At 47.9% G+C, this 15,843-nt stretch overlaps 1 protein-coding gene across 3 annotated transcripts in view; it reads left to right on the plus strand.

Annotated features, from left to right (window-relative positions):
• PLPPR1 (phospholipid phosphatase related 1) overlaps positions 1-15,843 on the plus strand; it is a 195,752-nt gene that overhangs the window by 105,055 nt on the left and 74,854 nt on the right. The window contains exons 1-2 of one of the 3 annotated variants that reach the window (XM_045022156.1): positions 6,057-6,100; positions 6,199-6,250. The exons of the other annotated variants lie outside the window; for them this stretch is intronic. Coding sequence (XP_044878091.1) covers positions 6,072-6,100; positions 6,199-6,250 — 81 coding nt within the window. The 5' untranslated portion in view covers positions 6,057-6,071. Of the gene's footprint in view, positions 1-6,056; positions 6,101-6,198; positions 6,251-15,843 lie in introns of those variants that run through there. 3 annotated transcript variants of the gene reach the window in all.

Below are 15,843 nucleotides of genomic sequence, written 5' to 3' on the forward strand. Positions count from 1 at the left end.
CTCATCTTACCTAGGATTTTACCTCATATTAGTTACCACTTGTTAGCAAACACGAGTTAAGAACACACCTTTTTGGCCTACTGAAGATGCACCCTTGTATTGCATAACTACAGATGTTGTTGGTCCTAAAATCAACCACCTCTTTTTTTTTTTTTAAACCCTATGGCTATAATACGATGGATTTTTGAAATCTGTATAGAATCATAGAATCTCAGGGTTGGAAGGGACCTCAGGAGGTCATCTAGTCCAACCCCCTGCTCAAAGCAGGACCAAACCCAACTAAATCATCCCAGCCAGGGCTTTGTCAAGCCTGACTTTAAAAACCTCTAAGGAAGGAGATTCCACCACCTCCCTAGGTAACCCATTCCAGTGCTTCACCACCCTACTAGTGAAAAAGTTTTTCCTAATGTCCAACCTAAACCTCCCCCTCTGCAACTTGAGACCATTACTCCTTGTTCTGTCATCTTCTACCACTGAGAACAGTCTAGATCCATCCTCTTTGGAACCCCCTTTCAGGTAGTTGAAAGCAGCTATCAAATCCCCCCTCATTCTTCTCTTCTGCAGACTAAACAATCCCAGTTCCCTCAGCCTCTCCTCATAAGTCATGTGCTCCAGCCCCCTAATCATTTTTGTTCCCTCCGCTGGACTCTCTCCAATTTATCCACATCCTTCTTGTAGTGTGGGGCCCAAAACTAGACACAGTACTCCAAATGAGGCCTCACCAATGCTGAGTAGAGGGGAATGATCACATCCCTCGATTTGCTGGAAATGCCTCTACTTATACAACCCAAAATACCATTAGCCTTCTTGGCAACAAGGGCACACTGTTGACTCATATTCAGCTTTTCGTCCACCGTAACCCCTAGGTCCTTTTCTGCAGAACTGCTGCCCAGCCATTCGGTCCCTAGTCTGTAACAGTGCATGGGATTCTTCCGTCCTAAGTGCAGGACTCTGCACTTGTCCTTGTTGAACCTCATCATATTTCTTTTGGCCCAATCCTCTAATTTGTCTAGGTCCCTCTGTATCCTATCCCTACCCTCCAGCGTATCAACCACTGCTCCCAGTTTAGTGTCATCTGCAAACTTGCTAAGGGTGCAGTCCACACCATCCTCCAGATCGTTAATGAAGATATTGAATAAAACCGGCCCCAGCACCGACCCTTGGGGTACTCCACTTGATACCGGCTGCCAACTAGACATGGAACCATTGATCACTACCCGTTGAGCCCGACCATCTAGCCAGTTTTCTATCCACCTTACCGTCCATTCATCCAGCCCAGACTTCTTTAACTTGCTGGCAAGAATACTGTGGGAGACTGTATCAAAAGCTTTGCTAAAGTCCAGAAATAGCACATCCACTGCTTTCCCCTCATCCACAGAGCCGGTTATCTCATCATAGAAGGCAATTAGGTTAGTCAGGCATGACTTGCCCTTGGTGAATCCATGCTGACTGTTCCTGATCACTTTCCCCTCCTTTAAGTGGTTCAGAATTGATTCCTTGAGGACCTGTTCCATGATTTTTCCAGGGACTGAGGTGAGACTGACTGGCCTGTAGTTCCCTGGATCTTCCTTCTTCCCTTTTTTAAAGATGGGCACTACATTAGCTTTTTTCCAGTCGTCCGGGACCTCCCCCGATCGCCATGATTTTTCAAAGATAATGGCCAATGGCTCTGCAATCTCATCGGCCAACTCCTTTAGCACCCTCGGATGCAGCGCATCCGGCCCCATGGACTTGTGCTCGTCCAGCTTTCCTAAATAGTCCCGAACTACTTCTTTCTCCACAGAGAGCTGGTCACCTCCTCCCCATACCGTATAATGCATGTAGCAATTAGTAAGCAAACTGCCCCATCAGAAGATTATCTGGAATTCGAGTTCTACTGTCATAAATTAAATGTTGAGGAAAATACACTTGGAAGAAAGCAAGTGAAATTAAAATCATAAAATACCACAGACAGCATTTTTTTGTATGGTGTTTTGGTATTTTGAATGTAATGTAGCATTAATGCCCCCTGCTGATAAGCCTCAGAATAACTGCTTTAGGTTTAAGTAGAAACACAGATACATGAGGCTCGAGTATTTAGTAATACTTTGCACTAATATCATTCTTAAATTGAAAGAAAAATCCAATATACTGTCCTCAAAACTGGTTTGTTTAAATAATAAAATTTAATTTTATGCCTCTCCATTGCAAAAGGCCTCTGTGCCTTGAAAACAAAACAAAACCCCTAAAACAATTGTTATAACAAATAAGCCACTTTCTGGTGATTGTTTGATAATAAGAGCAAGTTGACATAACATGGCTTGCTTGGAGCTAAATCTAATTCGTAAGAGAAAAATATAACCGCAGCAATAAAAAAAGAAACCACTAAAAATATTTTAAAAGCAAATTATTAAGCAGACCAAAAAATGAAAAGCATCTTGCTTAAATCTAGAGACTGCAAAATGTTGAACAGATGATTTGCCATTCAGGTTCAGTCTGTGGGAGAGCTAAATAATAAATCCTTTCACTGTATTCAGCATTATCCATTGCTAGCAAAAGAAAAGAGATCATTAATATAGATTTTATATAGTTTCTGTTGAAAATGTCAATGCAGATATTAAGTGCTTCAATAAAAGATCCAGGGATTTCATGTGTTTGACGGCTGAATGTAATTCCTGCAATACTGTTTTTATAGTTACAATTACACCGGTACAGGTCTTCCAGCTAGCACCAACACTGATGGCCTTGTTTATCCATTCATCTGTTTGTAATGTATAGATAATAAACTTGTAGGGGGTCCACTCTGTATATGTTCCCCCTCTGCCTGTGAGTCCATGCAGCTCCCTCTGTGTAGGGGATCCATGTGTAGGGGGAGGCTGCAGACCCACCAGGATCTGTGGGGTTTGCAGTCAGAACTGCTGGGGTCAAACCTTCCCTCCCGCCTGTAGAATGACTGGGAGAAACCTGCTATGAGGGGCTTCTACCTGCCATCCCGTGCCAGGCCCCGTTCCACACCAATCTCTACAAAAAGGTTTGACTCAGGTCCTTGATACGTACAAGTTCTGTGGGGAAACTGGACGTCTCCACGTTCAGTGCTATCCCTCCAACCCCTTTCACCAGCACTAAATTGACTCCAACTTGATTGGGGGAGGAGATTCTGAAAGAGGGAGGCACAGAGGAGAGGACGGTGATGACCCATATGACATCAGTGTTAAGGGGTTATGAGTCAGCGCTGGCAATATGGAGGAATAATCTGCAATGACCAATAGGATGAGAACAGCATTAGCCGGGGCAGGGGAGCCTCGGGGAGTCAAGAACATAAAGGTTTGGCTCAGATTCTGCTCTGCTGTTGAACTCAGTTGTGCTGCACTGGTGTAAATGAGAGGAGGGGTTGGCCCTTGATATTTGAAGGCAAGACCAAATATAGAGCTTTTCAGAATGATGCTGCACCTCCTGGAAAAGGGCTGTGCTCGTCTCTGGGGTCCAGATGTCTGGAATGTTACAGGAACAAACACAGGAATGTGAAACAGCAGCAATAATACACCACGCCATGAACACTGGTGTCAGGGTCATCAGTGGAATGGATGAATGGCTCAGGGATAATAGAAGAAATGAACCTGGCTTTCTTCCTTCTGCGAATCATTCTTTGCTCGTTTAAAACAAAGAGCAATTCACTTGAGTACTGCAGCCTACCACAGTTGTGGCATACTCAGTAGCTGCCGAGGTCCCTGGCGTCTACTTTATTTTAACTGCACGTGGTCTGCAGAATTTACGTACTCGTACACATTCTGCAACACCTAACAGCGCTCTCGTTGGTAATGTGTGCCGTGCAGACGACGTAAAGCATAGCACTGGTGAATCCCAGCAATAGTTTGGCCACTGGAATTTCAAATCTTAAAAATATAATTTGAAGCAGATCAAATCTTACACGGTGATTCCTAATGTTTAGAGTCCTACCAAATTCATGGCCATGAAAAATGCGTCACAGACCATAAAATCTGGTCTCCCCTCATCAAATCCGGCATTTTGTGTGCTTTTACCCTATACTATATAAGTATCAGGAGGTAGCCATGTTAGTGTGTATCCACAAAAACAACAAGGAGTCCGGTGGCACCTTAAAGACTAACAGATTTATTTGGGCATAAGCTTTCGTGGGTAAAAACCCTCACTTCTTCAGATGCAACATACTATACAGATTTCACGGGGGAGACCAGCGTTTCTCAAACTGGGGGTCGTGACCCAAAAGGAAGTTGCAGGGGGATAAGGTAGTTATTTTTTGGGGGGTGGGAATATTGCCACCCTTACTTCTGCATGGCCTTCAGAGCTGGGCAGCTGGAGAGTGGTGGTGGTTGGCCAGGTGCCCAATTTTGAAGGCAGCACCCCGCCAGCAGCAGCGCAGAAGTAAGGATGGCATGGTATGGTATTGCCACCCTTACTTCTGAGCTGCTGCCTTCAGAACTGGGTGGTCGGAGAGTGGCAGCTGCTGACTGAGGATTCAGTTCTGCAGGCAGCAGCGCAGAAGTAAGAGTGGCAATACCATACCATGCCACCCTTACTTTTGCGCTGCTGCTGGCAGCGGCTCTGCCTTCAGAGCTGGGCTTTCAGCCAACAGCCACCGCTCTCCAGCTGCCCAGCTCTGAAGGCAGCGCTGCTGCCCGCAGCAGTGCAGAAGTAAGGGTAGCAGTGCCGCAGCCCCTCCCTACAATAACCTTGTGACCCACCTCGCCTCCTCCCTCCACACAACTCCTTTTTGGGTCAGGACCCCTACATTACAACACCCTGAAATTTCAGATTTAAATAATTAAATTTATGATTTTTAAAATCTTATGACAGTGAAATTGACCAAAATGGACTGTGAATTTGGTAGGGTCCTACTGATGTTCCTATAGGTCATCTTGTGTGATCTTAGGATACATTTAAAACTCCTTCATTTCTTTACCCTCGCAGAGTTTACCTGTGCAACCTGGATCTGCTGGACTTGTCAGTTGTGTTCTAAATTTTACTGAAGGCAAGAATCAAGCAACTTTATTTAACACTATTGGTGTACACTCCTCTTAACTGATGTGATTGTTTGCTTTTGGTCTGCCAGGGATTTTCACTCCTGGAGTCTGAAAAGGGTGTCATTCTCAGCCTTTTCCACTAGAGGCTGATCTGACACTCTGGTTTTTCTTATTTCAAAGCCTCTAGTTTTTTTTTCATTGTGATGTGAGTGACACTAGTATTTATTTAGCGGTGGGCTGGAACCAGAACTGTCAGATGAGGGTTTTGTGCTACAAGGTTACAACAGGTTAGTGCGTCACAGCTGGAAATATCAGTGTATGGGTTAATAGTGTCCTGGCCTTCTCACTAGACCGGGGTCAGCAACCTTTCAGAAGTGCTGTGCCGAGTCTTCATTTATTCACTCTGATTTAAGGTTTCACGTGCTGGTAATATATTTTAACATTTTTAGAAGGTCTCTTTCTATAAGTCTATAATATATAACTAAACTATTATTGTATGTAAAGTGAATAAGGTTTTTAAAATGTTTAAGAAGCATCATTTAAAATTAAACTAAAATGCAGAGCTCCCCAGACCCGTGGCCAGGACCTGGGCAGTGTGAGTGCCACTGAAAATCAGCTCACATGCTGCCTTCAGCACCCGTGCCATAGGTTGCCTACCCCTACACTAGATGATCATTCAACCCACTGTTCTGAGCGCAGGGAATGTGGAAGTTTGCCTATGGAATTGAACCGTCTCTAGTACTTAATTCATGGACTGTGCCCAGGTCAGTTCCTGCCATTGAGTCTGACCTGCAGTGGAGAAGCCCCTGATGGGGGAATCCCAACTTTTGACTAGCACCAAGAAAATCCCATGCATAGAGTGGTCTCCTTTGTGTGCATGGTGCCAGCAAAGCGCAGTTGTTCAGCAGGGTGACTCAGACCAGAACATGTCAGCTCTGCTCCCAGTATTCCAGTTGTTATCATTGACTCTTGTTAATTGACAACTCATGCTGAATGCAGAGAATTGATTTGTTTCAGCCGGGCACTGAACAGATTGCCATGGAAAAACCTGCAATAGCTCACTGGCCGATGGGTATTTCCCACACCGGCATCATGGGCACTGTGAGCTTTCAAAATATGCTGTGGGCATCAAATTATGTATACAAAGGAGAGTGTTTGGTAACGGGCAGTGCAGGGGGCAGGCACATTCTGTAACCTTTAAATACCTATTTTGTCAAAGGGAGAAGACTGCTAGACATTGCTCATTCGTGTCCCAGCATCATCACGTGCAGGTCAGTGTATGGGGATTGAACTGGGGGACCTCCAGAACTAAAAGTCTGAGTGTCTAGCTGTAGAGTTGTACCAGACCCATGTACTCTGTGGACTGGGCGCAGAAGGAGGTGGAACCTACACCGACCAATGGGGTACACAGGTACACTATGGTTCAGGGCAACATAGAGGTTAGAAACTACCATGTGCATGTATGTACAGCACCTTGCACAATGGGGCCCTGATTAGGACCTCTAGGTACTCCTAGTACAAATAGCAACTAGTAAAAAGGAAAGACCTATTGGGTCATTAAGTAGGAGCGTTCTCAAACTATGGGATCTGGCCGATGTCCTGGCGGGGCCTTGAACTTTATTTTAGTATTACTGTTTATTGATTTACCACCTTGACAATAAGAAAATGGAAGTGGCTGCCTGCGATTCCTGGGGTGCTTGTCCCAGTTTCTGCTACAGACCCTCTCGCTGCATGGTAGCAATGGCTGAGCAGGATTTTCCCACAGTCCCTTCTCCTTGCCATTGAGATGGTTGTGATGTCCCTCCATTCTTAACACCCCCCTCCCTGCAGGTGCCCAGCCAGATGCAGCAGTTTGGCTGCCTCAGGGCCTTGTGGGCAGGGAAAGGGGCCAAAAGAAGGGACTGGGGGCTAATGAGGATGTAAAGCTGAGGTGACCAAATGGGGAAGTAGACTGGAGGGAACGCAATGGAGATGAGGGGGAACAAGGGGGAGTCAAGGGGAAACAAGCTGGGGAGTCAGGGGCTTCCGTTGAGGCCTTGCAGCCTGATCTGCTCTCCCTTGAGTGCCTGTTCCCCTAGTGGGACTTGCAGGTCACGCCGCAGTTTCATTACAGGGTGATCTTTCCACCCCTGTAAAAGCTCTGCTCAGAGAACCCAGCTCATCCCTCCCATTGAGCCCGTCTTCAGTTGCACCATTTGGCACAGAGTGGGCCTGGTTCTCCATTGCGTTGCATCTTGCATTGTCCATTTACACTGGTGCCAAGTGGACGTAAGGGCAGAGGGTACAGCACTGCACCAAACGACTGCACAGGGCTAAAAGACGGCACACGGGCGGTGCCAAACAGTGTCGAATCAGGCCGCTTGTTCCATGTTTCAAACACCTGTTCTGAATCTCCTTTCCTTAGAGTGACACACCACATACTGTATATCTGCATTTGGAAGCCATGGCTTCCATTAAATGTAATTCCTTCCCATCGTGGCTTTCAACAGAGGGTAGTTTCTGGTAAATTTTAATACATTCCACTCAGGCTTTCATTGTAAAGGTGCAGCTGCTAAACCATTGAAATGTAGGGCTGGAAGGGACCTTGAGAGGTCATCTAGTCTCAGCCCCCTGCACTGAGGCAGGACCAAGTAAGCCCAGACCGCCCCTGGCAGGTGGTTGTCCATCCTGTTCTTAAAACCCCAATGATGGGGATTCCCCAACTTCCCTAGGTAAATGAGGATGGCTATTAACCATGGATACTAGAAATAAAAAGTGATGTTGAGCCTGAGGGCACGTCTACACCGGCGCAGCTGCCCTGCTGTAGTGCTTTAGTGAAGATGCTCTATGCTGGCAGGAGAGAGTTCTCCTGTTGGCGTCAGTACTCCACTTCCTTGAGAGACGGTAGCTATGTCGGCGGGAGACGCTCTCTAGCCAGCATAGCGCTGTCTGCATGAGGGGTGAGGTCAGTAGAACTACGTCGCTCAAGGGGCTGGATTTTTCACACCCTTGAGTGATGTGGTTATACCGATATAGACCAGGCTTCACTCTCCGCTGCTTTGTATCTGATGTTGCCACAAGTGCAAAGGGGGTGCAAGATACTCCCAGATTACACCGGTCGTGTTCTATACCTACTCAGCATTCACTTTGCACTGCGGTAAATGCCAACACAAGGGGCCAGATTCTCATTGACACTAACGCCCCCTTACACCACTCGGCCAGCGCGAAGGAGCCTTAAAATGAGTGTAAATGATGCTCCATTTTAAGATTCCTTTACACTGCCACTGTAAAGAGGACTTGGTGTAAAACCTACAGAGTATAGAACCCTACAGCCCTTCCTGACACCCACCCACCCATACTTAGCTCCAGAATAACCAGGATCCTCAAGAAGCTAGAAGCAGCTGCTTTTTAGGAAGTATCTTTCATAATAAAGAGCAATTGTCTTCAGTCTCCCCATTACTGTGAGCTTCCATCAAAAGGTTTTAATTGCACATACGTGAGGAGGTGGGGAAATAAAAAGAAAGGAAAGTGCACTGATCTGCGGTCAGGGTCCATTGTTCCAGCAGAGCTATAATGAAATGTCTCTACACATACTGCTTCCAGCTTTCACAGGACTGGGGAGCATCACCCGAGGGACTTGAAACAAGACAGTTTACCTCTGCTTTGAACAGGAAGCACTCTCAACAGCCAGGATGCTGGGGCAGAGGTGGAGAAGGGAGGAGGGACTGCTGCTGAGGTCAGCTGCACTCACGACAAAGACGATATCCGGCTTCAGCAGGCTTGGGCGGGGTTGCTTGCTGTCCTGATTTTCTCAGGGCAGTGCCAGCTGATGTGCTCATGTTCGTCATGGCAAGACATCTTGCCCCGAGCTCTGTTCCCAAGTGGCAAGTCTCTGTGACCTCCACAGCTGGTATTGGAAATACGTTCTTAGTAGGAAGGGCCCCAGACTGACGTACATATTGTAGCAGGAAGAGATGAAGTTAGGGATAACAGAATCGAATGTAATACTTACCCCAAAGTCAGGCCATTGGGGCCCCATGTTAATTTCTGTATTAAAAGTCTGCAGCAGGAAGTTGTCAGTGACTTCGTGAAGTTTGACACTCAGTGGTTTTGGGTTACTTCTCTGCCTAGATCTGTGGGGGACGACCTAGGCCATTATTAGGCTTCTCTGTTTTCACAGTTCCTTCCCTGACAGCATGTGCCCCTGACTGTTGTCACTCTCCCTGTAACTGTAACTCCAGGGTAATATCCAGAGAACCTCTTCCTGCTTCTGGCTTGGGTGGCTGTGTCTAGTATCCCCCGCACTTGCTTATGTGGGCTGCTGCAAGCCACCAGGAGATTTTTTACATACTAAAATTTGAGGATTGTGGCTAGTGATTGAAAAATTGCAATGTTTAGATTCCAGCTGTTATAGTTAAGAGTTTACAAACTTCCATCAAACTACCCACCAATCACCTGTTCCACCTTGACTTCAGGATACCAGCAACAGATCCAGATACCTCCTCCTGTGATGCTAGGAGCCTGATTGTCATTTGTTGTAAGGCCTGGTCTACACTGAGATTTTATACCAATACAACCATTTTGGCTAGGAGTGTGATTTTTTTTTTAAATCAATATAGTTACACAACCCCTAATGTGGACACTCTTATACTGGTATAAAAGTGCCTTACTTCAATATATTAGAGAGATAAGGTGGGTCAGGTAATATCTGTTACCAGTCTAGTTTATTCCCCTTCCCATACAGGAATAAGATCTACCAGTGAAAGCACTTTTATACCAGTATAATGGTGTCTGCAGTAGGGGTTGTACTGGTGTAACTGTACCAGCATAGGTGAGCCATGAAGCTCCTTTACATTCCTCTGGCAGTGAAGAGGGCATTCAAAACGGATAGAAAATCTTTAAGATCCCTTTACACTGACAAAGTGCTATAAAGGGGCGTTAGTGTTCCTGGAAATGAGACTCAGATGTTGTGGTTTTTACCTTGTGATGAAGTGTGTGTATTTTCAGATGCTTTAGGATCTTGTAGCATTCACAGAAACTTCCTTTTACTGTAACAGATGTCTTGAGAAGGCACCGAGGGCCTATTTTGGCAGAGGGGGTCTGCTTCAGTCTTTATAAACCATTATTCTTCCTAATTTAATTATTACAGTAAAATGGTAAAATAATACAATTAATTCTTGGAATAGACTCCTAGCGAGCTCCAGGGAGACCACTGTGATTCTTACACAGCCCCAACTTCAAAGGAGGGCCTCTGCTAGTAACACCTCCCCAGCATCCATGCGGCTTTCCAGCCTGTGGCTACGTCTTCACTACCCGCCGTATCGGCGGGTAGCGATCGATTTTTCAGGGATCGATATATCGCGTCTCATCTAGACGCGATATATCGATCCCCGAACGCGCTCCTATCGATTCCGGAACTCCACCACCGCGAACGGCGGTGGCGGAGTCGACATGGAGAGCCCCGGACATCGATCCCGCGCCGTGAGGACGGGTAAGTGATCGTTATAAGATACTTCGACTTCAGCTACGTTATTCACGTAGCTGAAGTTGCGTATCTTATATCGATTTTCCCCCTTAGTGTAGACCAGCCCTGTGTCACATTGCTGATTAGAGTTGAAATGTCTTGCAGCAAAGCTGTTTTCTTGAACTGAATTCTTTCAGAGCAGATCGTGACTTGTGCTTGCCACAGCCGCTTAAGAATGCTCCCTCTCGGAAATCAGGTTGCAAAGTCAGCTACCTTGGATGCAGAGCAGAAAATGCTGTGCTTAGGGATGTGAGGCAGTGTTTAAATATATATAGGGGGGCTTTTATGTATGTTCTGATGTTGTTTAAAAATATGTATTGTGCATATTAAGGCCACTCATTTAGAATAATTTGTTTAGTGCACAGAAACCCAGTCCAGGTTATTTTTCCTCCTCACTGCAAGTGAATTATTAATTGTATAAGCAGACTTCTCGCCTCCTCTCTGTAGTGTCTGGACGTCATTGTTGGTATAACATTTTCCACCTATGACAAAGATTGCTCACTGCATCGAATCGCTCCCCAACCGTGCAAGGTTACAAATCATCCTGCCTTTCTCGTGTAAATCTTCCATGGACTTCAGCTGGAGTTTGCAAGAGCAAGATGAGCAGGATTTGACCCCTGCTGTGTATGATCTTCCCCTGTTCTGTGCACTTGGATGTGCTGTAGACCTATCAAGATGAGCCATTCTCCCAAAGAATGTCATTCATGATTAAATGGAATAGAACAGATGCTTAAGCAACTGCTTTATAGGCCTAGGCCTTGTCTACACTACAAGACTATTTCGAATCTACTTAAGTCGAATTTGTGGATTCGACCTTATGAAGTCGAATTTGTGTATCCACAGTAAATACACTAATTCGAATTTCTGAGTCCACAGTAACGGGTCTGGCGTCGACTTTGGAAGCGGTGCACTGTGGGAAGCTATCCCACAGTTCCCGCAGTCCCCGCTGCCCATTGGAATGCTGGGTAGAGCCCCCAATGCCTCCTGGGGGAAAAATGTGTCGAGGGTGCTTTTGGGTAACTGTTGTCATTGAACCGTCAATCACGCCCTCCCTCCCTGAAAGCGCCGGCGGGAAATCTGATCGCGCCCTTCTCTTGTCAGTTACAGCGCGTACGCCACAGCACTGCGAGCATGGAGCCCGCTGCGATCATCGCTGCACTTATGGCCGTTGTCAACTCCTCGCACCTTATCGTCCACCTCTTCCACAGTCAGCTGCTGAGAAATCGGGCGAGGAGGCTCCGGCAGCGCGGTGAGGACAGGAATTCACAGAGTGGCGCAGACCTCTCACAAAGCAGGGTACGCCGCGCCGTGGAGATCATGGTGGCAATGGGTCAAGTTCATGGTGTGGAACGGCGATTCTGGGCCCGGGAAACAAGCACGGACTGGTGGGACCGCATAGTGATGCAGGTCTGGGATGAATCACAGTGGCTGCGAAACTTCAGGATGCGTAAGGGCACTTTCCTTGAACTGTGTGACTTGCTGGCCCCTGCCCTGAAGCGCCAGGACACCCGGATGCGAGCAGCCCTGAGTGTGCAGAAGCGAGTGGCCATAGCCCTCTGGAAACTTGCAACGCCAGACAGCTACCGGTCAGTAGCGAACCACTTTGGCGTGGGCAAATCTACCGTTGGGGTTGCTGTGATTGAAGTAGCCCACGCAATCGTTGAGCAACTTCTCTCAAAGGTAGTGACTCTCGGAAACGTCCAGGACATCATAGATGGCTTCGCCGCGATGGGATTCCCAAACTGCGGTGGGGCTATAGATGGGACTCACATCCCTATCCTGGCACCAGCCCACCAGGCCAGCGAGTACATTAACCGAAAGGGCTACTTTTCAATGGTGCTGCAAGCACTGGTGGACCATAGGGGACGTTTTACCAACATCTTCGTTGGGTGGGCGGGCAAGGTTCATGACGCCCGTGTGTTCAGGAACTCTGGTCTGTTTAAACGCCTCCAGGCAGGTACTTTCTTCCCGGACCACAAAATAACGGTTGGGGATGTGCAGATGCCTACAGTGATCCTCGGGGACCCAGCCTACCCACTAATGCCCTGGCTCATGAAGCCCTATACAGGCGCCTTGGACAGAGAGAAGGAACTCTTCAACTACCGGCTGAGCAAGTGCAGAATGGTGGTGGAGTGTGCTTTCGGACGTCTCAAGGGGAGATGGCGGAGCTTACTCACTCGCTCGGACATCAGCGAAAAGAATATCCCCGTAGTTATTGCTGCTTGCTGTGTGCTACACAATCTCTGTGAGAGCAAGGGCGAGACCTTTTTGTCCGGATGGGAGGTTGAGGCAAATCGCCTGGCTGCAGTTTACGCTCAGCCAGACACCCGTGCCGAGAGAATATCCCAGCGGGAAGCGCTGTGTATCCGGGAGGCTTTGAAAGCAAGTTTCCTCGGAGAGCAGGGTAACCTATGACTCTCCACTTGCTTTCAAGAGAAACTGACCCTGGGCCTGTGTCTGTATGTGTCGATTTCGATCTGCGGTTACATACCCCGTTCTCCAAGTTTCCCCCACTTCCAAAGCACGTTTTAAAGCAAATTAATTGTTACGCTCATTATTAATAAATCTTTGTTTTACTTTGCGTTTCTGTTCAGGTGTTGAAACATGGACGCATACTGTGCTGGGCACGGTGTGCACTGATGTACAGATCGCTTGTTCCATAGAGGAATGACATCCTCCTGCTCCTACATAGGTCTCTGGGGTGGGGGACGGTTGCAAGTGGTTGTGCATGAAGGGGAGGGTTTGCAGGAAGGGGTGGGTTTGCAGGAAGGGGCGAGTGGTGCCTTCTTTGGATAGGGGTTTGGATGACGGCAGTGGGCTGCGGGTTTGGGCGTAGGAAGGGGTGAGGGGTGTGGGGGAAGGTTGAGTATCTGTCCGTGGATGAGGGCTCTTGTTGGGGCTCAGGGCAGCGGAGAGGTTCGTTGCTACGGTGGAAGTGCATGGTAAGGGCAGCGTGCCTTAACATTAAGGGGGTGGCAGGCGCTAGGACCCTGGACAAGCATACACATCACAGAATGACCCGGGGCAGCATACACCACACAGAGTGACCCTGGTGCCTACTGACTGCAGTGTGTGTGTGCCCTGCAGTTGATCATGCCCCCAAGTCTGTACCCTGGTAATGTAGGCTATACCGTGCAATTATAAATCCCCTCCCCCCCCCCTACACAAAAAAATCCTCTGACATGAAAGACGTGACCGAAACAGGGAACAACAGCAAACAGCTTTTAATAATCTAATACACAGTGGGGGGATGAAACTTGGATTTGGGACTGGGTGAGCCTGTAAGGGAAGCACTTCTACAAATGTATAGCGTGAGAGGTGTGTGGTACATTAGCGCTATGCAGTGGTGCAGTGACAGTTCTCACGGCCCCTACCGCCCCTCCGTCTTGTACTTTTGGGTGAGGGAGGGCAGGACTTCTTGGCGGGGGAGGGCGGTTGCAGATACACTGCAGGGGGGCTCTGTCCTCCTGCCTGCGGTCCTGCATAACATCAACAAGGCGCCGGAGCGTGTCCGTTTGCTCCCTCATTAGCCCAAGCAGCGTTTGAGTCGCCTGCTGGTCTTCCTGCCGCCACCTATCCTCCCGTTCGATGTGTGTGCGATGCTGTTGACATAGGGTCTCCCTCCACTGTCTCTGCTCTGCCGCCTCGGCTCTGGAGCAGGCCATCAGTTCCGCGAACATCTCGTCCCTAGTCTTTTTCTTTCGCCGCCTAATCTGCGCCAGCCTCTGCGAGGGGGATGCCGGGGCAGTCCGGGAAAGAGCCGAAGCTGTGTGATGGGAAAAGTAACTGATTTCCTTGAACAGATACATGTTTGCGAACAGTGAACACAGTCTAGTCAGTTTCTCTGAACAAGACCATACAGGGCAACAAGTCTCACGAGATCTCAGGACAAGTTCGAGATTTCGGAATACGCTCTCATTGGCTGCGGCATTGCACAGGAGAGCGGACAAGTGGGGAGAGACAGCTGAATCCGTCTAGCAGACAGTCCTGGTAAGCCTTACAGTACATTCTGCTTATCAGTTAATGGATAGCTGTGCCCTCCCGCTAAAGGCAATCTGGAAATCATATACTCTGACCCTTTTCCAGCCACTCCCGCCAGTGCACGGGAAAGATCAATGTATGCTTTTCCTATGTGGCCTACAACACGTGGCTGTTAAGCGAGGGTCATTGTTATGCAAAGTAAAAGTCAACCATTCACAACAGTAAGAATACACTAATTGCCCTAGCAACAAAGAATCCTGTGGCACCTTATAGACTAACAGACGTTTTGCAGCATGAGCTTTCGTGGGTGAATACCCACTTCTTCAGATGCAAGTGGTGGAAATTTCCAGGGGCAGGTTTATATATGCAAGCAAGAAGCAAGCTAGAGATAACGAGGTTAGATCAATCAGGGAGGATGGGGCCCTGTTCTAGCAGTTGAGGTGTGAAAACCAAGGGAGGAGAAACTGGTTCTGTAATTGGCAAGCCATTCACAGTCTTTGTTTAATCCTGAGCTGATGGTGTCAAATTTGCAGATGAACTGGAGCTCATTAGATGCCCTAATTAGATGCAGCATTTCATGAACGAGATCACCCTGATGCGGGTCCCTCGGAGTCACAAAGAGCGGATGCTAAGGGAAGCCCTGCAGAGACCAGGACCATATGCGGCCATGCTTGTGGAGGCGATGATTCCCATCTACATAAGGATGTCCTGGCGCGGAAGAGTGTGCTTCCACGGAGCACCCAACAAGGCACCTCTCCCCAGGAACCTCCTGCGGAGGCTTTTCGAGGACCTAAATGAGACCTTTCTTGAATTGTCCCTGGAGGATTATTGTTCAATCCCTATATGTGTGGACCTACTTTTCATATAGTTTTTCATTGAAAATTTTATATATAGTATTTCTATTTTTTTATACCTGTTTTATAAAAAATAAATGTTTACATGTTTATAGCACTTACCGCCTGATCCTTCCCCTGATTCAGAGTCTGGGTTAACGGCCGGGGAGGGTTGGTAGGGGATCTCTGTGAGGGTGATGAAGAGATCCTGGCTGTCAGGGAAAGCGGTATTGTGTTGGCTGTCGCCTGCGCCGTCCTCCACAGACCCTTCCTCATCTTCCACATCGGCGAACATCGAGGAGGAACTGTCCAGGTTCACTATGCCATCCACTGAGTCCACGGTCACTGGTGGGGCAGTGGTGGCAGACCCACCTAGAATGGCATGCAGTGCCTCGTAGAAGCGGCATGTCTGGGGCTGGGCTCCGGAGCGTCCGTTTGCCGCTCTGACTTTTTGGTAGCCTTGTCTCAGGTCCTTGAATTTCACGCGGCACTGCATTGCATCCCGGCTGTATCCTTTCTCTATCATTGCTTTGGAGACCTTCTCGAA

The sequence above is a fragment of the Mauremys mutica genome, chromosome 6, assembly GCF_020497125.1.
Source record: "Mauremys mutica isolate MM-2020 ecotype Southern chromosome 6, ASM2049712v1, whole genome shotgun sequence".
Lineage (NCBI taxonomy): Eukaryota > Metazoa > Chordata > Testudines > Geoemydidae > Mauremys > Mauremys mutica.